This window comes from Mustela nivalis (genome assembly GCF_964662115.1).
Source record: "Mustela nivalis genome assembly, chromosome: 4".
NCBI lineage: Eukaryota > Metazoa > Chordata > Mammalia > Carnivora > Mustelidae > Mustela > Mustela nivalis.
Window position 1 is genome coordinate 67,675,576 of NC_139023.1, and position 22,257 is coordinate 67,697,832.

A 22,257-nucleotide genomic window follows, 5' to 3' on the forward strand; every position below is an offset into this window, starting at 1 on the left:
GGTCCAGGGTGGGACTCCTCCTTAAGCGGAGGGCTAGCATCAGGAGACCTCAGCCCCTGCCTCTGTGGGGTTGGATGATGACAGGAAGGCCATGCACCCCCTCCCTCAGGCCTGGGTTCTTACCAGATGTCCAGAATGAGGAGTGTGGCGACGATGGCGTAGACCCCATCACTGAAGGCCTCCACCCGCTCCTTGCTGAGAGGTTCGTGCAGGTCAAAAGTGAAGAACTCCATGCTGTGAGCTGGGGGTTCCTGGGGACCTGTGGGTGTGCCAGGAAGGAGGAGCTGGCCAGGGGAGGAGACTCTGCAGGGACACCTGGCCATTATGGCTGCCTGGGCCCTTCCCATGCTCACAGGCCTTGGGGAGCAGTGCCGAGCACCTACCCACAAGCCTGCCCTTGCACCAGCTGGAGACCTTGCTGACGTAGGGGAGGAAGATGACCGTCGCCATCAGCAGGTACGACTGCGTGAGACACACCACACGGCAGACACCATCCGCCCCAAAGGGATGGCAGCATGAGCAACAGAAGAAAACATGGATGAATCCTATCTCATCAAGCTGGAAACCTTTTGTGCTTCAGAGTATTTCCAGAAGGAAAAGGCAGCTCCCAGAACGTGGGAAAGTACCAGCAGACTGCACCACTGACGAGGGGCTGGCACCCAAGGCAGGTGCAGAGCTCCAGCTCCAGAGCAAAGGCATGAACCCCCAACTCCAGGTGGGCAGAGGAGCTGAGTGGACAGCTCTCCGAAGGATCTGTGCAGTGGCCGAGCTGTACAGAGCAGGACGCTGAGCATCACCAGGGATCAGGGAGATGCGGGTCAGAACCACGGGTGACCCCGCGTCACAGCCCACAGGACAGCTACTCCTCGAGGAGCAGACACCAACAAGCTATGGTGAGGACATGGGCCGAGGGAGCCCTGTGCACCGCGGTGGAGACAGGGAGGCACCCGAGTCCATGGACGGATCAACGGGTAAACAAGCTGGGTCCTTCCTGTGACCTTCCAGTGAGAGGGTGGGTATCTGACACCTGCTACCATGGGAACAAATTGGAAAACATTCTTCTGAGAAAAGCCAGATGTAAGAGCCTCATGTTTTATGATTCCATTTACGTGAATTACCCAGAATTGGCAAAGCTCTAGAGACAGGAAGTAGATGGGAGTTCTGGGGGAGCAGGGCATGGTGGGGGATGCAGACTGCTCAGGGGTGCTGTGTTTCTGTTGTGGCCATAGGAGCAGTCTAGAAGTAGGTGGAGTGGTGGCTGCGGGCTGGGGTTCTGGACTGGGCAGGTGGCAGTGGACGCAGGGGTATGAAGTTTACGTTGTATGTCTGCCATGTTATTCCAGGAAGGGTGCAGGGTCAGGTCCAGAGGTGGCCCAGCAAATCCAGTCCTGGGCCCTGGCAGCAGGAGTCCTTCAGGCCCCATACCACCCAGCTGGCAGCCCTGCAGGGAAAGCCTTTCTCCTGCCGTCCCTGCCCCATCCCATGCCTGCCCTCAATGAGGGGCTCCCACCCTCTCTGTCCTGCGCACCCGTTTCTTCAAGGTGACCTGACATGGGGAGACGACGATGCACATGCTGCCATCAGGGAGACTGTGGGACACTTCAGATGCACCCTACCTCTGTCTCTAACCCGGTTTCCACACTCCAAGAGACCACATCCCACGCAGAATTCAAGACACCCTGAGGGCGGCTGGGAGGCAGGAAGGAGGTGCCATCCACTGCAGGATCGGGGGAGGAACGGGAGTCTGGTGGGGGTGGGGGAACATGAGCACTACACAGATGCCAGCAGGCAAGGCCCTGGGCCCTGTGGGCATCCTTGTGAGAGGAAGGCAGTCCATAGGGAGGACAGGATGACCTATCCAGGGTGGTGAAAAGGGGCTGGACCTCGGAGGTAGACCCAGCAAGGCATCTGGCTGAGGGAATGCCTGTGAGGATGGAGGCCACAGGGTTGCCAAGGAGGCTCCAAGGGACCCGCCCAGGGCTCAGGAAGCTTGGACATGCTGTCTCCCAGGCAGTGGTGGGCTCCAGGCAAGGAGGTGAGGGGGTGGGTGCAAGGGGTCAGAGCAGCATTGCAGGGAAGGAGGGAGGAAGGCTGATGGACAGGTGAGTGGGGCTGGACAGAGCGCTGACTGCTCTGTCACTGAGGGTCAGGGCCTGAGTGACCCCATCCTCCTGAGGCCCCTGGACCTACTGACCACTTGGGCCCTCTCAGCCCTCCTCCCCCAGTCTGGTGGCTCAGGTGTCCCCTCCCCCACTGCTGTCATCCCACCAGGGTGTGGTCACTGTCCAGTTCCCCATAGCCCCAGTGCTGTGGCACCTGCTATCCCCCAGGACACACTGGACAACTGCCCACACACCCAGCCTACCCTGGCCCTTTGTTCAACTCACCCAGGCCACCCACCGCAGACCCCAGCTGTCCCTCCCATCCTCCAAGCAGTGATCCTTGGGTTTCCTCAAGCCCTGACCTTGTCTAACCGATGCCTGCTGTGGGCCACCCTGAGTATAGACATGTATGTGGCCTCAGACCACATGCCCCTTACTCCCGGCCCCCTTCTGGCCCTGCCCTATGCACTGGGAGCTACCGTGCTAGAGGCCACAGCCAAGGATGCCCTGCATGACCCCGAGCACCCCTGCAGCATCCCTCCCGCCAGCGCCCCTGCACCTCCAACATGCTCAGAAGAAACGAAGCAGCAGCCCGAGCCTGCCTTCCACCTGGCGTGCTCCACCTGCTCGGGCCTGACCTCTGACACCTTAGCCGCTCAGCCCCCAGCACGCAGCTCCATCCTCGAGGAAATGATGCTCAGCCTTGGCTAGCCTATCTGTTTCAAACTTGGAATCTCCTGGAATGTTTACTAGATATTTAAAACATCATCAACCATTTGTTCCCAGGTATGATGCTCTGGGCCCAACGCTTCCCTGTACTTGGTGAGGGCTTGGATCCAGGCAGGAGCCATGCCTACAGCCCCCGAAACCCACTGGGATGGCTGCTGGTTTGTACTTCTCTGCATTCCCAGATGGCCAGAGTGTTCTAGAACACTCCTATTCCATTAGCTAAGGGCTAAAAGGGCTAAAAGCTGACCTTGACTTCTATGACCTGGCTGACACAGCTCCAAGTTCTGGCATCCCTGCACAGAGGCAGCACAGACCAAGTCTGGGCTGTCTGCAGGAGGCATCCTGACTTCCGACCTCAGCTGGGTGTTCCTGAGAGCAGGCCATTCCCTGGGCAGGGGGGGCTTCCTCCCTTTCTTCCTGCACTCTCTCTGGGCAACTCACACCCTCCATGTGAATCTTTAGGGCCTTTTGGCAAGTGCTCCCTACTGCGCCTCCTTCCTGCTGTCATAGCAAGGCTGCTGGGACCCCTCCACCCAGAGACCCTCTAGTGCTGGCTGCATGGTGGCTTCACAGGGACCCCTTACTCGCCCAGAGAACAAGCACAGCCCAGACTATGGGCATCCGTCTCTCTCTCTCTTCCCGTCCTAAGGATTCACCCACTTGGGGAAAACGTGGGTGGTCACGGTCCACTGGCTACCCCCACTGGACGGCGTGTCTCTTCACGCAAACCTGGCTCTGTGGCGCCTGTTCACCTGCACAGCAGGTCCCCGTGGGGAGAGTTTCCCTCCAGCTGTGCTCCCTGGCACCCTGGGTGCAAGGCCATGTGCCGGTGATCCCCGAGACCTCTGCACAGCTGTACCCCCCCGGCCCACCCTCCTGGGGCATCTCCTCCATAAGACAGTCACCCCACCCCCTGCTCCCCTCACTCACCAAGGGGTAGAAGAACAAGGAGAAGCCGGCGGCCACGAAGCACAGCGCTGGGCCCCTAAGGACGATGCCCAGGATATGCTGCCGGTAGAGGGCCCTGTGGGTGGAGCTCTCTATCTGGGGGTTCAGGAGGTGGGGGAAGTGGAACGCATACACAACGATCAGCGCCTGTGGGAAAGGGAGGCTGCAGGGCATAGGCAGAGGCCTCTGGTCAGTAATCCCCAGCCACCCACATCCATGGACAGAAGCCGCATGTGTGTGAGGCTCAGCACGCGATGACCTAGGGGATGCACAGGGGACAGGAGCCTCTGCTCTGCTCCGCTCCCAGGGCCACATGGGGGTCCCAGAGAGTCTTGCCCACCAGACACCACAGGGCCCTGACCCTCTGCAGCCAACACAGGAAGCCCAGGCTCTAGCAATCTCTGGATCTTCTGCCACAGCATGGCAGAGGGCCCGGGCGGTCACCCTACAGCATGCCCCACAAGCACAACCCTTGCTATGGCTGACACGCCGCATGCACACGTGTGGAAGATTTGTGTACTAGGATGACAAGCGTGTGGGGGGGAAGGCAGGCTGGGGGGTCCTACCTGCACGGCCCCGATGGTGATCACACACATACAGAACAAGAAGATGCCCAGAGGCACCTCAGGGAAGGTCACCATTAAGGAAAACTGCAGCCAAAAACACAAGACAAGACACAACCAGGTTTGGCAGGTCCCTGCAACCCCACGAGTCCCCTGCTCCCGGCCAGGTGCACACACTGGGCTAAGACCCAGAGGGTGTCCCTTGCAACCACAGCAATTCCACAGAATGCTTTCAGCCTTTCAAGTTGAAATGTCATCAAATTCATGAAGAATTCTCTGTGACACACAGCCCTGCACACCCAGACCACAGTTCTATCAGAACTGAGAGTCAGGGCAGGTGTGAAGGAGCTGCCAGGGAGGGGCCTAGGATGGCTCATGGCAGAGGGATGCAGGCCAGGCAGGAGCAGGGAGTGTCGTTAAGCACGGACGGGATGCCCCTCGTCAGGCCCTTAAGAGGTCAAGCTGGCATCTCTGCCATTGCAGGCCCCTTCTGGTGAGGCTTTCCCCTCCTTCGACCAGCCTTGAAACCCGAGGTATGCCCACCCCCAAAGCAGCCAAGACTGCTGCCAGCTCTCTTGGGGCTTTTCTCCTCTTTGTAGCATGGCGCTTGGGCCCTAGACCACCCCACCAGTCTGAGTGTTTCCAAGGCGGAGGCATCCTGGGTCTTGAGTCCTCTTGCCCAGGGGAGGGCAGGCTGGCCCCAGGGAGGAAATGCAGGTACTCACAGTGAACGGTAGGAAGGTGATGGTCATCATACAGGCCTAGAAAGGAGGAAGGGCAGGAGGGGAAGACAGGCAGATGGCTCCAGGCCCTCCTGCCCGGGGCAACCTTTGGCAGTGCCCCACCTGCAGGCTGTCATAGTCTACCTCCTAGACCCCCAGGAGGCTCACACCCTCACCACCCGACAAGGAGGGGAGGGGCCTCATCTTCTCAGGGGTGTCCCCAGGGAGGACGTGTGAGGAGCCCAGGAGTGGGTGCTGGTGGGTTCCAGGTTCCATACCCCAGAGGCACCAGAAAGGTCAAGACCCTGCTTGCCTTCCTTGGAGGACAGGCCTACAAACATAATCATTTCTCAAGAAATGAAAGGACTCACCAGGTTAAGCAAAGCAAGCGTGTCGTCTATTTTCCCAACAACCTGGAACAGTCTAAACCGTGTAAGAAAATGAGGAAGGCATGCTGTCAGTAAAGGGGCTCTAACAGCATCTACACAGGGCCCAGCATTTGCTGATTAAAGTATCAGTAAAAGATGTCATTTGGGGGGGAGGGGCAGAGGGAGAGGGGGACAAAGAATCTCAAGCAGGCTCCTTGCCCAGGGCGGAGGGGGATGTGGGGCTTAATCTCAGGACCCTGAGACTGTGACCTGAGCCCAACTCAAGAGCTGGGTGCTTAATGGACTGAGCCCCCCAGGCGCCCCACATATGTCATCTTTAACCAAATTTAGAATACTACCTACTGTACAAACTTTGGAAGACACTGAAAATACAAACAGGAAACCCTAAGTCCCTAGAAAATGCACTGCTCCCATTCGCATGGGCTCTTGTAACTTGGGGTGTGTGGTTTCCAAGAGAGCTAGGGTCGGTGTGCAGAACCCACAGAGGGAGCTGTGGAGGGAGGGCGTGCCCTCGGGAGGCGCCCCAAGGGCTCTGGGACATCCCCTGGCAACCCTGGGAGACTGGAACCCTGAGGAGGAGAAGTCAAACCACCAGGAAACCCGTTCTTCAGGTCTTGTGTCTAAAGACCATTCTTAAAAAAGAAGTCCTTCTGGGGTTGCCATACACTAAGCACGCTGAAACACCCTATCGAACAGGGAGGTGGCTGGATATGGAGGCAGGGAGGTGAGACAGAAAACTAAATACAGGGCCAGGGACTACGAGCGACTGAGGAACTCCCCCAGCCCCTCCATGGAGACCCCTGAGGACAGGACCTTCTCCTGGGCAGGGCTCAGTGGGCCTCAGTACCCCCATCCCTACCCAGATCCAGCCAGGGGCCAAAGAAGCTTGAGGGGGCCAGTACTCAGGGCTACATCCCCTTGGGACAGCAGCCCCACTGGCGACCCATGGAGCATAGCCATGAGGGCCCCAGGTGGATCTGTGCCACTCTGGGTACTGCATCCCCAAGTGTGGCCGTGGATGACTCAGCACACACACGAGGTGCTGTGTGGCTCTGTCCATGCCATTGGAGTGACAGGGGCTCAGCTACATCAGGTGCTGGCAAGGCCACCAGCAGCACCAGGCAGAGGGTGGCTGTGGCCCTCCTCACTCTCCATGGACAAGTGAGGTGGGAGAGAAAAGCCCTCCCCTAAGCCCTTACGGAGGGCCACTTGTCCCTGCCAGAAATGGTCCTCTTGCTGAAAACAAGTTTGTAATGTACGCAGCCAAGACACCATCAATGCGAGCACCAGTGTCTGAGGGGCGCCGTGTGCATCTGGCACCCCCACCTGTAAGTGTTGCCTCTGCGGGGGCAGAGAGCTAACTGAGGGCATCAGTGCACGTCCTGCCCCAAGCTCTTCTGAGAGCCAGCCTGCCTGCCCGCCGCCCCGCCTGGGGCTCCGGGCTCCCCCGCAGCTCTGGTGGATCCCCAGGAACCTCTCCTCCCGGAGAGAAAGCTCTGGCTTGGCAGTAGGCCTAAGTCCCTAGAAGCTGCTCTGCTCACAACGCAGCCTCCTACTCCTCGCCAGAGTCCCATGTGGCGTGACCTGCCCTCGCCCTGCCCCGTCTTGAGGCCTGGCATCTGCACCCGTGGGAGTGGGTGACCCTGTGTCACTGGACGGCGGAGAGGCAGAGGCCTGCAGCCATGGGGCACACACACCGAGTGAGCCCCAACACGTGGACCTCAGCCTGGAAAAAGCCCCCAGCCTTGTTCCGTACCTTGTGTGTGCTGCCCAGGCCACAGTAACGATGAGAAACGTCATCAGATAAACAGCAATCCTGGTTGCCAGAAGTTTCTGTATACTTTTGTCAAACTGGTGGACAGAAGAGCGTCACTGTCAGAAACCGTTTCGCTCCATGGCCGCCGGTGGCCCCGTCCAGGGTTCTTGGCTCAGCTTGGAGCCCAGCCCCTCCCTGAGGCTCTTCAGGGCAGCCTCCCCAGCTCCCTGCCCCTTGCCCCAAAACACCGATGCCCCAAGTCCCATAGGTGCGTGTTCAGGGATATCGTGTGCAGCTTCCCGCTGAAACGCCAGCTCCTGAGGCACAGACCCCCTCATCCAGAGCAGCGAGCCCACTGAGCTGCCAGGCACCTGAATCTGAGCTCCGAAGCCTGGTGAGGTTGTGGCAGTGCCTCCCCTAGGTGGGAAGGCACTCGGGACGGAAAAAGCTTGGACTTTATCAGCAAAAACTCCAAGTGGAAAACTGATTGCTTTACAATTTTCACTGGTTCTTTACCCGCAACCGGTGGGTGTCTCACCCAACACACCAGTACTGCACTGAGGACTCAGAGTTTCTGAACTGCTAGATTTTCTGGGCCTTGACTAGTCTTTCCCTTCGAGTTGGGAGGAGTGCCCGCTGGCTGACGCCTTCCAGCACTGTCCTCTATGAAGGCGTCCCAGATCACTGCACAACTTTCTGGCTCAGAGCTTCTCCATGCACCCACCAACACACACAAGATTTCACAAGTACTGCTCTCCAAACGAGGGGCCCCAGCTGCAGACAAGTGGGGCTCACTGCAAACACCTTCCCGTGTCACCTCCTGGCATCTCCGGTCACACATCCACACCCATCTTTTTTCTTTGTTAAAACATTTTATTTATTTTAGAGGTAGAGCACGTGTGGACTGGGGAAGGGCAGAAGAGGGAGAATCTGTAGCCAACTCCCCACTGGGCGCAGAGCCCGATGTGGGGCTCGAGCTGACCATCCGGGAGATCAGAACCTGAGCTGAAACCAAGAGTCAGACGTCCAACCAACTGAGCCCCCCAGGTGCCTCTCACCCATACCCCATTCTGACCTGGCCCAGGCCCAAGCCCTCCCCAGAGAATATTCTGGCACAGACACAGCTAGGCAAGCACCAGGGCCCCAGTCCTCCTCTGAGGAGGGTGGCTAAGGAGCAGAGTGGCACCAGGCCTGCTACACTCCTATGGCCACTCCCCGGCTACACCGGCACTGTTATCGAATTCTCTTCAAAACCCCACCAGAGGTATAGCCCTTTTGGCAGAGATACAGAAGGCAAATTCTGAGCAGTTCCTGTGATTCCCAGTGTGTCCAGGCTGAGCGTGCTTGCTGGGGCTGAAGCCCAGATGGCAGCTGTGCCAGTGGGCCCTGCAGACCCAGCCCCTCGCATCCTTATTCCTCTGGGCCCAAACTACACCCCTGTTCAGAGGGGCTGGGCGAGACACGCTCACACAGGCATGCCCGGGGACTTTCAAGAGTCTTCCGAAGTCATGTCCAGCTTTTGAGGTGCCTAGTGTCATGACTTAACTTAGAAAACAGAAATATTCTGTCAAAACATACGGAAACTCTGCTTTAGAAAAGTTTCCCACTCACTTCCATGGCAAAACCCAAATGTCCCTGTGCAGCGAGGAGGCTCCTGCCCTGCAGCTGCAAGCTGTCCTCAGGCCCTCAACGCCCACTGTGACGGACACTCCGCGGGCACTGGGAACCGGCTTCCAGACCCACAGTCAGACGGGCTTCTACACTGTCCTCAGCCCACCCTGAAGGCTCACTTTGAGAGCACTGCCCCCAGGACTGTGGCCGACGAGGGTGGCCGAGGGAGCAGAAGACAACCGTGCCCCAGTGCTCCCAGCAAGGCACAGCCCGGGGGGGCCTAAAACTGGGCTCGTGGATGGAGTGAGTCTCTGGCACCCTCACCCGGGATACTACTGACTGTGGTTCCCCAAGTACCTGTTCTGGGGAGATCTCCGTGTGGGTCACAGGCAGGATCTATGAGAGCAAAGACAAAAAGAACGAGGGACATTTATTTCTTGGGCTGTGCACAGACCACTCCTTGGATGTCAGAGTGTCAGGGACTCGGGCCAGTGCCGGACTGCTCCCCCCACCCATCCAACTGTTTGGGTGGCCAGGGGACCCCAGAACACTGCTGAGACAGGGCAGGGTCTATGCTGAACCAAGGTCTACCAGAAGGCCTCTCGAGAGGGGGTGGCCGGGGTCCCAAAGTGAGAGGGGGGTCTGGGAGGCCCACAGACCATCACAGTGGCGATGATGGACAGGAGAGCATCACTGAAGCTGAGCATGCGGTGTGAGTGCTGGATCCCGTCAGCAGCGTCCTCGTCCCTTGCGCCCGTGGGGGCATCTCCCTGTATCCCGAGGGCCGGTTCTGGGGTCTGGGGCCCGGACATGGTGGGGCCTGGGAAGAAGCACAGATATGAGCAGGCCCAAGTGCTAATGAGGCCCACCCCTGCTGGCTTCAGCTGCAACACAGGGCGCATTGGTGCCTGAGAGCAGGATGCCCTTCCTGACCAGGCCTTGGTGGTGGCTGGGAGGACCTACTGTGCCACTGGTCCTCTCTCAGGAAGCCCCTGTACTTCCGGCCTCAGGAAGAGCACTGTCACCTGGGAGTCACACTCAGTGCCTGCCTCTCCTCTAGAAATGGAAGAAATGAGAGAAAGTGCATAGATACAAGGTAGGCACTCCACACATTGTGTCACCAGCCTGAAACCCCTGACCCCAACACCAGACCCTGCGCTGTTAGACACTTTCATCCTAACCGTGGGATGTTCTTGCATCCAAGTACTAACCGGGCTTGACCCTGCTTGGCTTCCAAGATCAGCTGAGACTGGGCGCGTTCAGGGCAGTATGGCCGTGGACTAAATGTGGGATGTTCTATAAGTCCAAGTCACAGAGACTCGGATTAAAACAGAGGGCCAGCCCTCGCAAGGACAAGACACAATGAAAATGAGCCCCACCCCCAGAAACAGATAAAGGAGGCTTACGGGCAATTTGTGGGCAGGAAAAACAAACATGTAAGATACTCGGCTTTGTCAGCAACTAGGGAAATGCTAGTGAAAACAATGAGGTACCACTAAGGTCTGCGAAAGTCCATCACGAGTGATGAGGTCGTGGGGACACAGGCTTGGGCAGGATGTAAAGGGTGCCACACGCGTACAGAGACAATAATCATTAATGAAGTGTGGCATGCACACCCTATAAGGGGGGCCTCCATTTCTAGGTGCAGCCTCAGGCATGCAGACACAGAAATAGAGACCCATGGGATGTGCACTGGTGTAGTTTAACAGATGTCAAAACGCTCTATTATTAAACACTAAATGAACTGTTAGAAAGTGCTAACAACTGAATGTTTGTGTTCCCCAAACACCTCCACGGAAGCCCTAACCCCCAGAGTGGGATGGCATGAAGAGAGGGACCACAGGCAGGGGTGAGGAGAGAGGAGAGGCCCTGAGTGAGGCCATCATGAGAAGGTCTGCGGGCCGCCACAGCGTGCTCAGACTTCAGCCTCCAGAACTGGGAGACCTAGCAGCCTGTCGCTGAAGGCTGGGCCCGTGGGGTGGGGTCTTGAGAGGGCAGCCCCGCTACTTAGACAGGAAGTAAAGATAAAAGAAACGGATGTGGGCATGTATAAGACTCAGAAACACAATGTTAAGAGAAATAAATCATGTTGCAAAGAAAATACACATACAATTATACCACTTACATAATGTTTAAAACACAGTGACCATCTGTCCTCCTGTGATTATGCAAATGTGCACAGTAAGGATACGGGACCAAGCGAGGCCGGCACTCACCAACTCCATGATGGTAACATGATGACCTCGACAGGGTGCGGTGGGAGCTCTAGTGGGAAGGGGACTTTAGCTTTCAGATGTATCCAGAACTTCTCACGTTCACTTTTCTTTTTTTAAGATTTTATTTATTTATTTGACAGACAGAGATCACAAGTAGGCAGAGACAGGCAGAGAGAGGGGGAAGCAGACTCCCTGCTGAGCAGAGAGCCCAATGTGGGGCTCGATCCCAGGACCCTAAGATCATGACCTGAGCTGAAGGCAGAGGCTTAGCCCACTGAGCCGCCCAGGTGCCCCTCACTTTGTTCACTTTTTAAAGCTTACATAATGATCACTCCTCCTGGTGTACAGGTCTATAAATGTTTGACACGTGCACACAGGTGTGTAACCATGACCACAGTCACAATGTGGTTCAGAAGTCCCTGAGCACACTGTCTGTGCTCAAGCCTTCCACCACCCCAAATGGCCACCATTTATGTTTTCTGTTACCATCAGTTTGCCCTTTCCAGAATGTCCCATAAATGGGTTCATAACCCATGGGTCCTTCTGAGCCTGGCTTCTTTCAGTCAGCATGACACTCCCAAGAGTCATCTGTGTTTTGGGAGTAGCAATAATAAATTTTTTACTGCCATGTACTTAATTCTACCGTATGGATGGACCCCTTTGTTTAGCCACTCACTACCTGGAAAACGTGGCTTGTTTCTAGTTCTTGGTGGTTTTAAATAAAGCCACTATACATATCTGCTCCCAAGTATTTGTGGAAACGTGTTTTTATTTCCCTTGGGTAAATACCTTAAAATGCATCTGCTGGGCAAATGCATGTTTCACTGCGAGAAACCGCCAAACCACTCATCCAAGGAGCTGTGCCACTGTGTTCCTACTGGCAGTGTCTGGAAACTACAGCTGCTCCTCATCCTCCCCAGCACTTGGTTTGGTAGGATTTTTAAAGTTACCTTTTAATTGTAGCTATGCTAATAGATGTGGAGTGTATCTTGTGTAACATTTCCCTACTGACTAATTGGGTATTTTCATGTGCGTTTTGTCTGTGTACCTTTCGTAGCAAAGTGTCTATTAGAATCTTTTGGTTTACTCTGGGGGGAGTTCTTTGTGTCGTTATTGAGTTTTGAGATTTCTTTATACATTCTGGTTAGAAGTCCTTTGTTAGGTATGTAATTTGCAAATATTTGCTTGCAGTCTGTGGCTTGTCTCTCATTCTCTTGTAGTGTAGGAGCACAGAAGGGTTAAATTTTGATGTAGTTCTACTCAACTTCTCTCTTTTTTTAAAGTTTTATTTGTCAGAGAGGGAGAACACACAGCAGGGGGAGCAGCAAAGAGAGGGAAAGGGAGAAGCAGACTCCTCGCTGAGCAGGGAGCCTGATGCAGGACTCCATCCCAGGACCCTGGGATTGTGACCTGAGCCAAAGGCAGACGCTTCACCGACTGAGCCACCCTGGAGTCCCTCAACTTTTCTTTCACAGACCATTCTTTCGGTGTCATATCTAACAAGGCTTTGCTTAACTCAAGATGACAAAGATATCCTGTTTTCTTCTAGAAATTTTAAAGTTTTAGGTTTTACTTTCAGTGGATGATAGATTTTTATCTATTTTGTAATTTTTATAAATTACTTATTATTATTATATAATTTTTATATAACATGCAATGTGTATTTGAGCTTTCCTTTTTTGCAGATGGACGTTTGATTATTCCAATACCACCTGCTGAAAGACTATCCTTTCTCCACTCAACTGCCTTTACATTTGGGTCAAAACTTGCTGTATCTGTGCAGGTCTATTCTGAGCATCTATGCTGTCCAAGTAGATTATTATGTACCTATTCCTTTGCCGGTATCAGTCTTGACTACAGCTTCACTAGTAAGTCTTGATATCTGACAGAGCAAGTCCTCCAACTTTGTTCTTTTTCAAAACTGTTTTGAGTATTCTAGCTCTTTTGCCTTTCCCTCACATGCCTCTGCTTAAAGGGGCCCCTTTCCTCAGTTCTTCTAGGCAGAAAGAGGGGGGCTTTCTCTTAAGGGTTTTTGCTGTCTGTGCAACTCACAGCACAGCCTCACAGTAGATACCTGGCCTATGGTCAAAGCCGTGGGAAAAAGAGATTTTAAAAAATGGAAAACACAAACTTACATGGGTCACTGCTCCAAGTTTCAACTACCCTTCCCAATCTATCGGCTCTGCATTGTTTTCAGTATTTTATCCCGAGCTTTTACCTGTCATCAGCAAGAGAGAAAGGTGGCTTATGCCATGACGGCCAGCACTGAACTCTAACACTTTATTTCTCAAAAGGGAGAGACTAGGGGAAAGGAGGTGAGCAAGGAGAGTAAAAAAATTCATGCCAAAAAATAAGACAAAAAGTTACATGTGTTTTTTAGGCACTGACTAATTTTGGGAAACATATCTGCTATATTTTTTAGATGTTTTTTGTTTAAACTTTCTCAAATATTATTTTTAAATAATCAGAACATGTTAAAAATAGACACAAAAATCCTCAATAAAATGTTAACAAATGGAATCCAGCAATGTATAAAAAGGGCTGTATACCATGACCAAGTAGGATTTATTCCAAGAATACAAGGTTGGTTTAAAATAAAAAATTAGTGACTGTAATATACCACACCAAAGGAACAAAAAAACAAAACTACACAATCATCTCAACAGATGCAGAAAAAGCATCTGACAAAATCCAATACTTCTTCATGATAAAAATATTCAACAAACTAGGAATGGAAGTTAGCTCTGTCAATCTGATAGATGGTATCCACAAAAGTCTCACAGCTAACATCACACTCAGTAGTGAAAGACAGACCACCTCCCCACCCCTGCCCCAGATCAGCAACACCATTCAACATCATACTGTTAAGGTTATACCCAAAGCACTCAGGCAAGAAAATAAAATATAAGGCATATATACTGGAAAGGAAGTGAAACTATCTCTATTTGCAGGGGGGTGTGGTTTTACACAAAGACAATCCTAAGGAATCCACACAAGATAACTATTACATCTAATAAATGAGTTCACTAAGGCTGCAGGAAATGAGATCAATACAGAAAAATCAACTGCATTTGTATACACTAGCGAACACCGATCTGAGAAAAACTTCTGAAAACAATCACATTTATAAGAACATTAAAAATATTAACAAATTAACAAAGGAAGTGCAAAACATTGTTGAAAGAGATTGAAAAAGACTGATGTAAATGGGAAGACATCCAATGGAAGGACTTAATATCATTACAATGGCAATACTTCCCAAACTGATGGACAGATTGAATGCAATCTACCAAAATTTCAACTGCCTTCTATGCAGAATAAGCTGACCCTAAAATTCATAGGGAATTTAAGGAACCTTTGACTATTTACCGAATACCCAAAACAATCTTGAAAAAGAAGAATAAAGCTGGACAGCTACCACTTCTTCATTTCAAAACTTACTATAAAGCTATGGTAATCAAAAGTGCAGTGCCAGCACAGGCCACATGGATCAACAGAGGAGAACTGAGAATTCAGAAACAGACCACTATATTCATGGTCAACTAGTTTTTACTGCCAAAACCACTCAATGGGGAAAGAACAGTCTTTTCCACAAATAGTGATGAGACAACTGGATATTCACATGTAAAAGAATGAATGTGGGGGTGCCTGGGTGGCTCAATGGGTTAAAGCCTCTGCCTTCGGCTCAGGTCATGATCCCAGGGTCCTGGGATGGAGCCCTGCATCAGGCTCTCCGCTTGGCCGCGAGCCTGCTTCCCTTCCTCTCTCTCTGCCTGCCTCTCTGCCTAGTTGTGATCTCTATCTGTCAAATAAATAATAAATAAAATCTTAAAAAAAAAAAAGAATGAATTTGGATCCTACCTCATACCATATACAGAAATTAATTAAAAATGGATCAAATACCTAAATGTAAGAGCTAAAACACCGGGAGGAAATCTTCATGGCCTTGCATTTGGCAAAGGACTCTTAAATATGACACCAAAAGCACAAATAATAACAAAAACAGGAACTGGAGTTCGTCAAAATTTGAATTATTTTTGCCTCAAAGGACACTATTAATAAACTGAAAAAATGATCCACAGAATGAGAGAAAATATTTGCATATCATATTATCTGAGAAAAGTTTAGCATCCAAAATATATGAAGAACCCTTACAGTTCAACGGTAAAAAGACAACCCAATTCAAAATATAGGCAAAGGATTTGAATATACATTTCTTCAAAAAAGATGTATTATTGGCCAACAAGCAAGTGAAAAGATGCACAACATCATTAGATTACATTAGAGAAAAGTAAATAAAAGTGATGAGATAATTATCCTCCAGGACAGCTATAATAAAAATAACAAAAAATATTGGGGCACCTGGGTGGCTTAGTGGGTTAAGCTTCTGCCTTCGGCCCAGGTCTTGACCTCAGGTTCCTGGGATCAAGCCCCACATCAGGCTCTCTGTTCAGCAGGGAGCCTGTTTCCCCCTCTCTCCCTGCCTGCCTCTCTGCCTACTTGTGATCTCTGTCGAATAAATTAAATCTTTAAAAAAAATTATAGGCTATTTTAAAATAAATTTATGTATTTTAAAAATATATTTATTTATTTGACCAAGAGATAGAGAGCACAAGTAGGCAGAGTGGCAAAGAGAGGGAGAGGGAGAAACAGGCTCTCCATTGAGCAGGGAGCCTGATGCAGGACTCGATCCCAGGACTCTGGGATCATGAGCTGGGCTGAAGGCAGCCATTTAACCGACTGAGCCACCCAGGTGTCCCAATTTATGTACTTCTAGTAGGTCCCCATACCCAATGTGGGGCTTGAACTCACAACCCGGAGATCAAGAGTCTTAGACTCTACTGACTGAGGCACCCAAGCACCCCTCCCTCATGGGCTATTTTTAAAAGCCTCCTAAAAGTTTTAGGAGGGAAACTGAGCAAAAGTAGAGTTTCCATGTATCTTTTCAGCACTCCCCCTCCAATTTCCCATTAACATCTCACATTAGTGGTGCAACTGATGAGCCATACTGATAACATCATTAAGCCCATAGTTTACATTAGAGTTCTACAGGTTCTGACAAATACAGAGGTTCTGACAAATACATGACTTGTATCCACCATTACACTATCATCCAGAAATTTAACTGCCTTAAACATCCAGTGTTCCCCTTTTTACTCCACCCTCCCCCAGAAACCCCTGGCAACCATTCATCTTTTTACCGTCCCCAGAGTTTGTCCTTTTCCAGAATGTCATGTAATTGGAATCATACAGTATGTGGCCTTTTCAAACTGACTTCTTTCACTAAGTAATACACATTCAAGGTTCTTCCACGTCTTTTCATGGCTTGGCAGCTCATTTCTTTTTACTGCTAATAATCCATTTTATAGATGTACCAGTTTACCCATTCCAATGTACTCTGAAGTACATTTTGATTAAATCCAGGTTAACTGTTTCTTTTATTGGTTGTGCTTTAGTGTCATACCAAAATATGTCACTTTTCCTAAGTTTTATGGTTTCAGGTTTCACATTTAGATTTATAATTTTTTGGTATATAATACAAGGTATGAATCAACATTTTTAAACATAGGATATCCAAATTTTCCAGCATCATTCTTTTGAAAAGACTATCTTTTCTTCAATTACTTTTATTCCTTTGTCAAAAATCAACTGACCTTGTATGTACTTGTGAGCCAATTTCTGACTATTCTGCTGATTTACTTATGTACCTTTAATCAGTACCATACTACTTTGATTACTGTGGTTTTATAACTAGCACTGTGGTTAATTAGGCAATGTAAGTCATATAACCTGCCCTTGTTCAAACTCATTTGGAGGATTCTATTTCCTCTGCAGTTCCAAATTAATTTTAGAATCAGTGTGTCCATTTTTACAAAAAGTCTGCTTGGATTTTGCCAGGAACTGCTCTGAATCTATAGATCAATTTGAGAAGAATCAGTCTGACAGAATCTCCCAATTTATGAATCTCCCAATTTATAAATGTCTTTAATTTCTCCCAGGCACATTTTTTTGGTTTTCAGTGTATAAATCTTGCATATCTTTTTTTCAGATTTATCCCAAGCATTTAATATTTTTTGATGCTGTTGTAAATGGCATCTCCCCTTCATTTCAATTTCTACTATCTCGCTGGTTATCGAGAAATAATGGGACTTATTTTTTGCATATGGAACTCATACTCTTCAATCTTGCTAAATTTATTTACTAGTACTAGTAGCTCTTTCTGCAGATCCCACTTGTGTACGTGTTGTGGTTTTTTGTTTTGTTTTTTACATAGAGCAGTGAGCATCAACTGAGGGTGGTAATGTCCCTTGAGGGATATTTGGCAACGTCTGAAGAGATTTCTGGTTGTGACAAATGACATATGTTAATAGTATCCTGGGGATAAGAGGTACAGGTGCTGCTTAACGTCCAACAACACACTAGACGACAATGCCACCCCTTTAGTTCAACAAGGAATTATCTGGCCCCAAATATCAATGGTACCAAGACTAGGAAAGTAATATAAAGAATTATGTCATCTTCATAAACAACTTTACTTGTTATTTTCAATCTCGGGGATTTTTTTCTTGCCTCATTACACTGGCTAGAATTTCTTGTACAATGATGAGCAGAAGAGGTAAGACCTGACAACTCTGGCTTGTTACTGATCCAGTTTTTTATTATTTCATATGTCAGCTATAGCCTTTTCATAAATGCCCTTATTATTATTATTTTTTATTTTATTTTTTACTTGAGAGAAAGAAATGAGAGAGAGAGAGAAAGTGTATATGAGAGGGGAGAGGTCAGAGGGAGAAGCAGACTCCCCACTGAGCAGGGAGCCCAACGTGGAACTTGATTCTGAGACTCCAGGATCAAGACCTGAGCCAAAGACAGTTGCCCAACCAACTAAGCCCCCCAGGTGCCCCAAATTATTTTATTTACTTTCTGAGGGAGAGAGAGAATCAGCATGCACATGGCAGGGAGGAGCAAAGGGAGAGGGAGAGAATCTCAAGCAGGCTCCATGCTCAGTGCAGAGCCAGATATGGCCCGACTTTATGACCTTGACATCCTAAACCTGAATCTGAGATCACCCTGAACTGAAATCAAGAGTTGGATAACTGAGCCCCCAGGAGCGCCATAAATGCCCTTAATATGCTGGTGAAGCTTCATTTCATTCCCAGTTTGCTGGCAGTTATTTTTCTTTTTTAAATTAGGAATGGATGTTGGGTCTCATCATGTTTTTTCTGTCTAATAAGATGATCCATTTGGTTTTGTTTTTCACTCTGTTAATAGTGTAAATTACAATGATCAATCTTCAAATGCAAAGCCAACTTTGGGTTCCTGGGATAAACCTTACTTTGTCATACTGTACTATCCTTCCTGTGGTGTTGGATTTAACTTGCTAAAACATGTTTTAAAAATCTTTTTTGTATCTATGTTTAAATTTTTTTGTATCTATGATTAAATTAGTCTTTTTCTCTTCTGGTAATGTCTTTGTCAAATTTCAGTGTCAGAATTGTGTTGTCCTTATAGAATGGGCTGGGTTGGTTAATAATACCTCCTTCCTTCGATTTTCAGTTTATGCAGAATTAAAATATTTCTAGTTTTTAACTATAAATTCAATGCTTTAATAGATATGAAGCTATTCAAGTTATCTATTGTTTTTTTCCTTGAGTGACAGAGCCATGGTAGTGTCTTCCAAGCAATCTGTTCCTTTAGTCTAAGCTGCTGAATTTGTTGGCATAAAATGTTCAGGTTCTCTGATTATCCTTTCAGCACTGACATCATCACTCTTATTCATGAAACTGTTAATTTGTCTTTCTTTCTTTCTTTTTTTTTTTTTCTCGTTCAATATGGCCAGGGATTTCTGTATTTTACTGGTCTTCTCAAAGAATCAGCTTTTGTTGTCACAGATTTTGTTTTTGTTTGCTATTTCATTGGTTTCCACTCCAACACTTATTATTTCCCTTTTTGTACTCACTTTGGGTTTCATCTGCTCTTGTTTTTCTTGTTTCTTAAGATGAATGGTTGAAATTATTGGTTTGAAACTATCTTCTAATATTGTTTTGGCTACATCCCACAAATTTTAAAATGTTGCATGTTTACTTTCATTCACTTCAAAATTTAATTTTCCTTCTGATTTCTCCTTTGGCCCACTGGTAATTTACAAGTGAGTCATTCAGTTTCCAAATATTTAAATTTTCCAGACACTTATCACTGATTTTTAACTTAATTGCACTGTGGTCAGAGAACATATTTGTCTCATAGCCCATAATATGATCCATCTTGGTAAATGTTCTTTACATACTTGAAAACGTGTATTTTGCTGGTATTGGTTAAAGTGTTCCATAAATGTCCATTAGGTCAAGCTGGTTGATGGTATCATTCAATTAGATCCTTGGTGAACTTCTCAGTGCTTGTTCTATCATATACTGTGAAAGGGTTATTGAAATCTCCAACTACAATCTACAACACCCATTTATAATTGGGTTTTGATTTTTTAAAAATCTGGTTTTGCTTCATGTATTTTAAAGCTTTATTATTAGGTGCAAAACTAGAATTGTTACAACTTTTTGATTAATGTACTGTTTCATCCTTAGGAAATGACCCTCTTAATTTCTGGCAGTATTCTTTGCTGTGGAATCCACAGAGGAAGAGGCTTTCAGATGAAGACCATAAATTCAGTTTTAAACGTGTATACAAATGAGATGTCTCACAGAGGTCTAAGAGGTTGGAAGAAAAGTGTGGTGTGGAGATTGAGCTAACATGGTCTCTGCAGTGCCAGGATATAAATATTTATGAAATAAAAACATCTGAGTAAACTCTGGTCTCCAAAGTAATTACACTATTTAAAACTCTTTCTACCTGATCTTAGGTCATGAGGATAAACTCATGGCCTCCAAATTCAAAGGAACCCACACTCTACCATGCTTTCTACTGGGTTATGCATTAAGTTTTCTACATCAGCTATTTGTATCTTTTCCACACTGCTTAAACCTTAGCTTTCTTACCCCCCTTCTTGTTTTCAGCAGATGTTTTGTTTCACTCATTCATAGTGAAAATAGAAGGTATTAGAGAATTCCTTCCCTTTCATTCCAATAAACACACAAGGTTACCTGCAACTGCAACCTATCTTCCCTCCCTCCCTCTGGTATGAAGTGTTTGCCTTGTGCCCAAAATGAATGTTACCCTCACTATGCTCTGGATGTCATTCCCCTTCTATCTTCCGCGGACTTTTAGTCATTGTTCCTCTTTCTGCTGTAACCACAAACTCTCTCTCTGCACCGACTCCCTCTCATCAGCTTCAAGCTGCTCAAAAACCTCCTATCTTGAAGCACCTCAGCCCCACACCACCCTTCTAGCTCCCACACTTCTCCACAGCCAAACTTCCCGAGTCACCTCCAACTCTTCATTTCTTTATGCTTCTTCTCCCCTAACCACTCCAATGAGACTAGTCTTGATCGGTCACAGGACAATCTCCTTGCTGCTAAACCCAAGGTACATCTTTTCTTTCTTCTCTACTTCACTCTTACAGAGCTTCTTGCCTCTGGGAGTGGGGAGCATTACTCCCTGGCTCCCGCCATGATGCTCCCTTGGTTTTCTCCCTGTGTCCCTGGCTGCTCCCTCTCGACACGCTTGTCTAACATCAGTTAGAATGTTCTAATAGCCTTCTGTCTGTTTCTGTCTTTACTCTTCAGCTTGAGACAGTCAGCTGCCGTGCACATGCTGAGGACGTCAAAGATCGGTCTGTAGCTTGGCCTCTCTCCTGAGCTCCTATCCTCACCGACCCCAGATGAGAGCACTGCTTGGAGACGCCACAACCCGGGGAGCATCCAACCGCCGCACTTGCTGGCGCCGGCTAAGTCAGGACACTAAGCACGCTTTCTTGCCCCCGAAAAAGGCAGCGGGGTGGGGGCAGAGGCATCGTGCCTTCTTAACTCCGAGGTACCCGTGAAAGGCCGTCCTAAACTAGCACGGTTCAAACGAGGCTACTGTTACCGTAAGGACAGTAACACACACTTTTGTCCAAAAGCTCCTTAATAACGTGAAATTCCAGGCGAACTAAGGCGCTGGTTGGGGCTTTCAGACCCGGTTTCATTCTGAGGACGAATTCGGGGGATGCCAGCGCGAACCAGGCTGACCGCGTCGCTGCGCAGAGGGGGACCCGCGTCTCGCTGAGGCGCACCTGCCGGGCAGCGGGGACGCCCGTGATTCTGAGGCCGATGCGGCCAGTCTGACTTTTCTACACAAGCTGGAAACCTGGGGTTCCTTTAACTTAACTTAAGCTTTTCAGGCCTTTGGTAGGAACCAACTCGCCAGGAGCACAAGCCCTTCCCGCGGCGCGCCCGGCGCTACCGACCTTACTCAACAAGTCGCGGGGATGTCCCCGGCTGGGCGGCCGCACGGCACGCTCCTCCAGAGCGGCTCACCGCGCCGCTCCCGCAGGTCCGAGCACCCTGACAAGTGGCCTCCGCAGACACGGCCGCGCGGGGAGCGGCTAGACGCTGGGCCCGGAGCCCCACCGCTTGCCCAGACGTCCACGCTCGGACCCGCGGGGCGCCAGCAACTCGGCGGCCGGAAGTCCGTCAGGAGGCCGGCGGCGCCGCGCAGGCGCAATCCGCGACCGGGAGCCCGCGCACGCGCACCCTCCCGGCGCGGCGGAACTGAGGCGCTGCGTTTTCCCGGCTGCGGCGCGCCCCCGCGGCTACGTCACGGCGTCGGGGCGGAAGATGGTGCAGCTCCGGGCCGGCGGTTGCTGAGCGAACCCGGACGCGGCTGGACCCTGAGCTCCCCGCTCCGGCGCCCGCTGCGGGGCCGCGGCCATGTCGCTGCTGCAGTCTGCGCTGGACTTCCTGGCAGGCCCGGGCTCTTTGGGCGGCGCTGCCGGCCGCGACCAGACGGACTTCGTGGGGCAGACGGTGGAGCTGGGCGAGCTGCGGCTGCGGGTGCGGCGGGTCCTGGCCGAGGGTGAGGCCCGGACCGGGAGCGCGGGGGCCATCGCGGGGCGGCCGGGCGCGGGGCTGCCCGGGAGGGGCGGGGTCGGACCGTGCCAGGTGCGGCGCGGTCCCGCGGGGCGGGGGTGGGGGAGGGTCGCCGCGGCGGGTGCAGGTGAGGCCGACCCGGCGTGACTGCCGAGGGTGAGCGAGGCGGGGTCCGGGGCTGGGCACTTCCTTGCGGGAGGTGTGGCAGTCGTGGCAGGTGCGGGGCCGACCTGTGGCCGGAGGAGAGGCCGTGGCGGTGG

At 50.3% G+C, this 22,257-nt stretch overlaps 2 protein-coding genes across 22 annotated transcripts in view; one reads left to right on the forward strand and one right to left on the reverse strand.

Annotated features, from left to right (window-relative positions):
* The window catches only part of TMEM175 (transmembrane protein 175), a 24,263-nt gene extending 2,626 nt beyond the window's left edge, over positions 1-21,637 (reverse strand). Inside the window, exons 1-11 of one of the 10 annotated variants that reach the window (XM_082727204.1) lie at positions 21,376-21,600; positions 13,172-13,254; positions 9,480-9,640; positions 9,178-9,216; positions 7,210-7,304; positions 5,436-5,487; positions 5,068-5,103; positions 4,346-4,429; positions 3,762-3,926; positions 384-462; positions 124-259 (exon numbers count right to left, since the gene is read on the reverse strand). In XM_082727204.1, the coding sequence (XP_082583330.1) occupies positions 124-259; positions 384-462; positions 3,762-3,926; positions 4,346-4,429; positions 5,068-5,103; positions 5,436-5,487; positions 7,210-7,304; positions 9,178-9,216; positions 9,480-9,632 (839 nt within the window). In that variant the 5' untranslated portion in view covers positions 9,633-9,640; positions 13,172-13,254; positions 21,376-21,600. Of the gene's footprint in view, positions 1-123; positions 260-383; positions 463-3,761; positions 3,927-4,345; positions 4,430-5,067; positions 5,104-5,435; positions 5,488-7,209; positions 7,305-9,177; positions 9,217-9,479; positions 9,641-13,171; positions 13,255-21,375 lie in introns of all 10 variants that reach the window. The other 9 variants (XM_082727206.1, XM_082727202.1, XM_082727205.1 and 6 more) reach the window with 9 other exon arrangements.
* GAK (cyclin G associated kinase) overlaps positions 21,629-22,257 on the forward strand; it is a 56,271-nt gene continuing 55,642 nt past the window's right edge. For 3 of the 12 annotated variants that reach the window (XM_082727193.1, XM_082727195.1, XM_082727185.1), the window contains exon 1: positions 21,719-21,983. Coding sequence is in view for 2 of the 12 variants with exons in the window: in XM_082727191.1 (XP_082583317.1) it covers positions 21,839-21,983 (145 nt within the window). In the remaining 10 variants the exon portion in view is untranslated. Of the gene's footprint in view, positions 21,984-22,257 lie in introns of all 12 variants that reach the window. The other 9 variants (XM_082727191.1, XM_082727192.1, XM_082727196.1 and 6 more) reach the window with 9 other exon arrangements.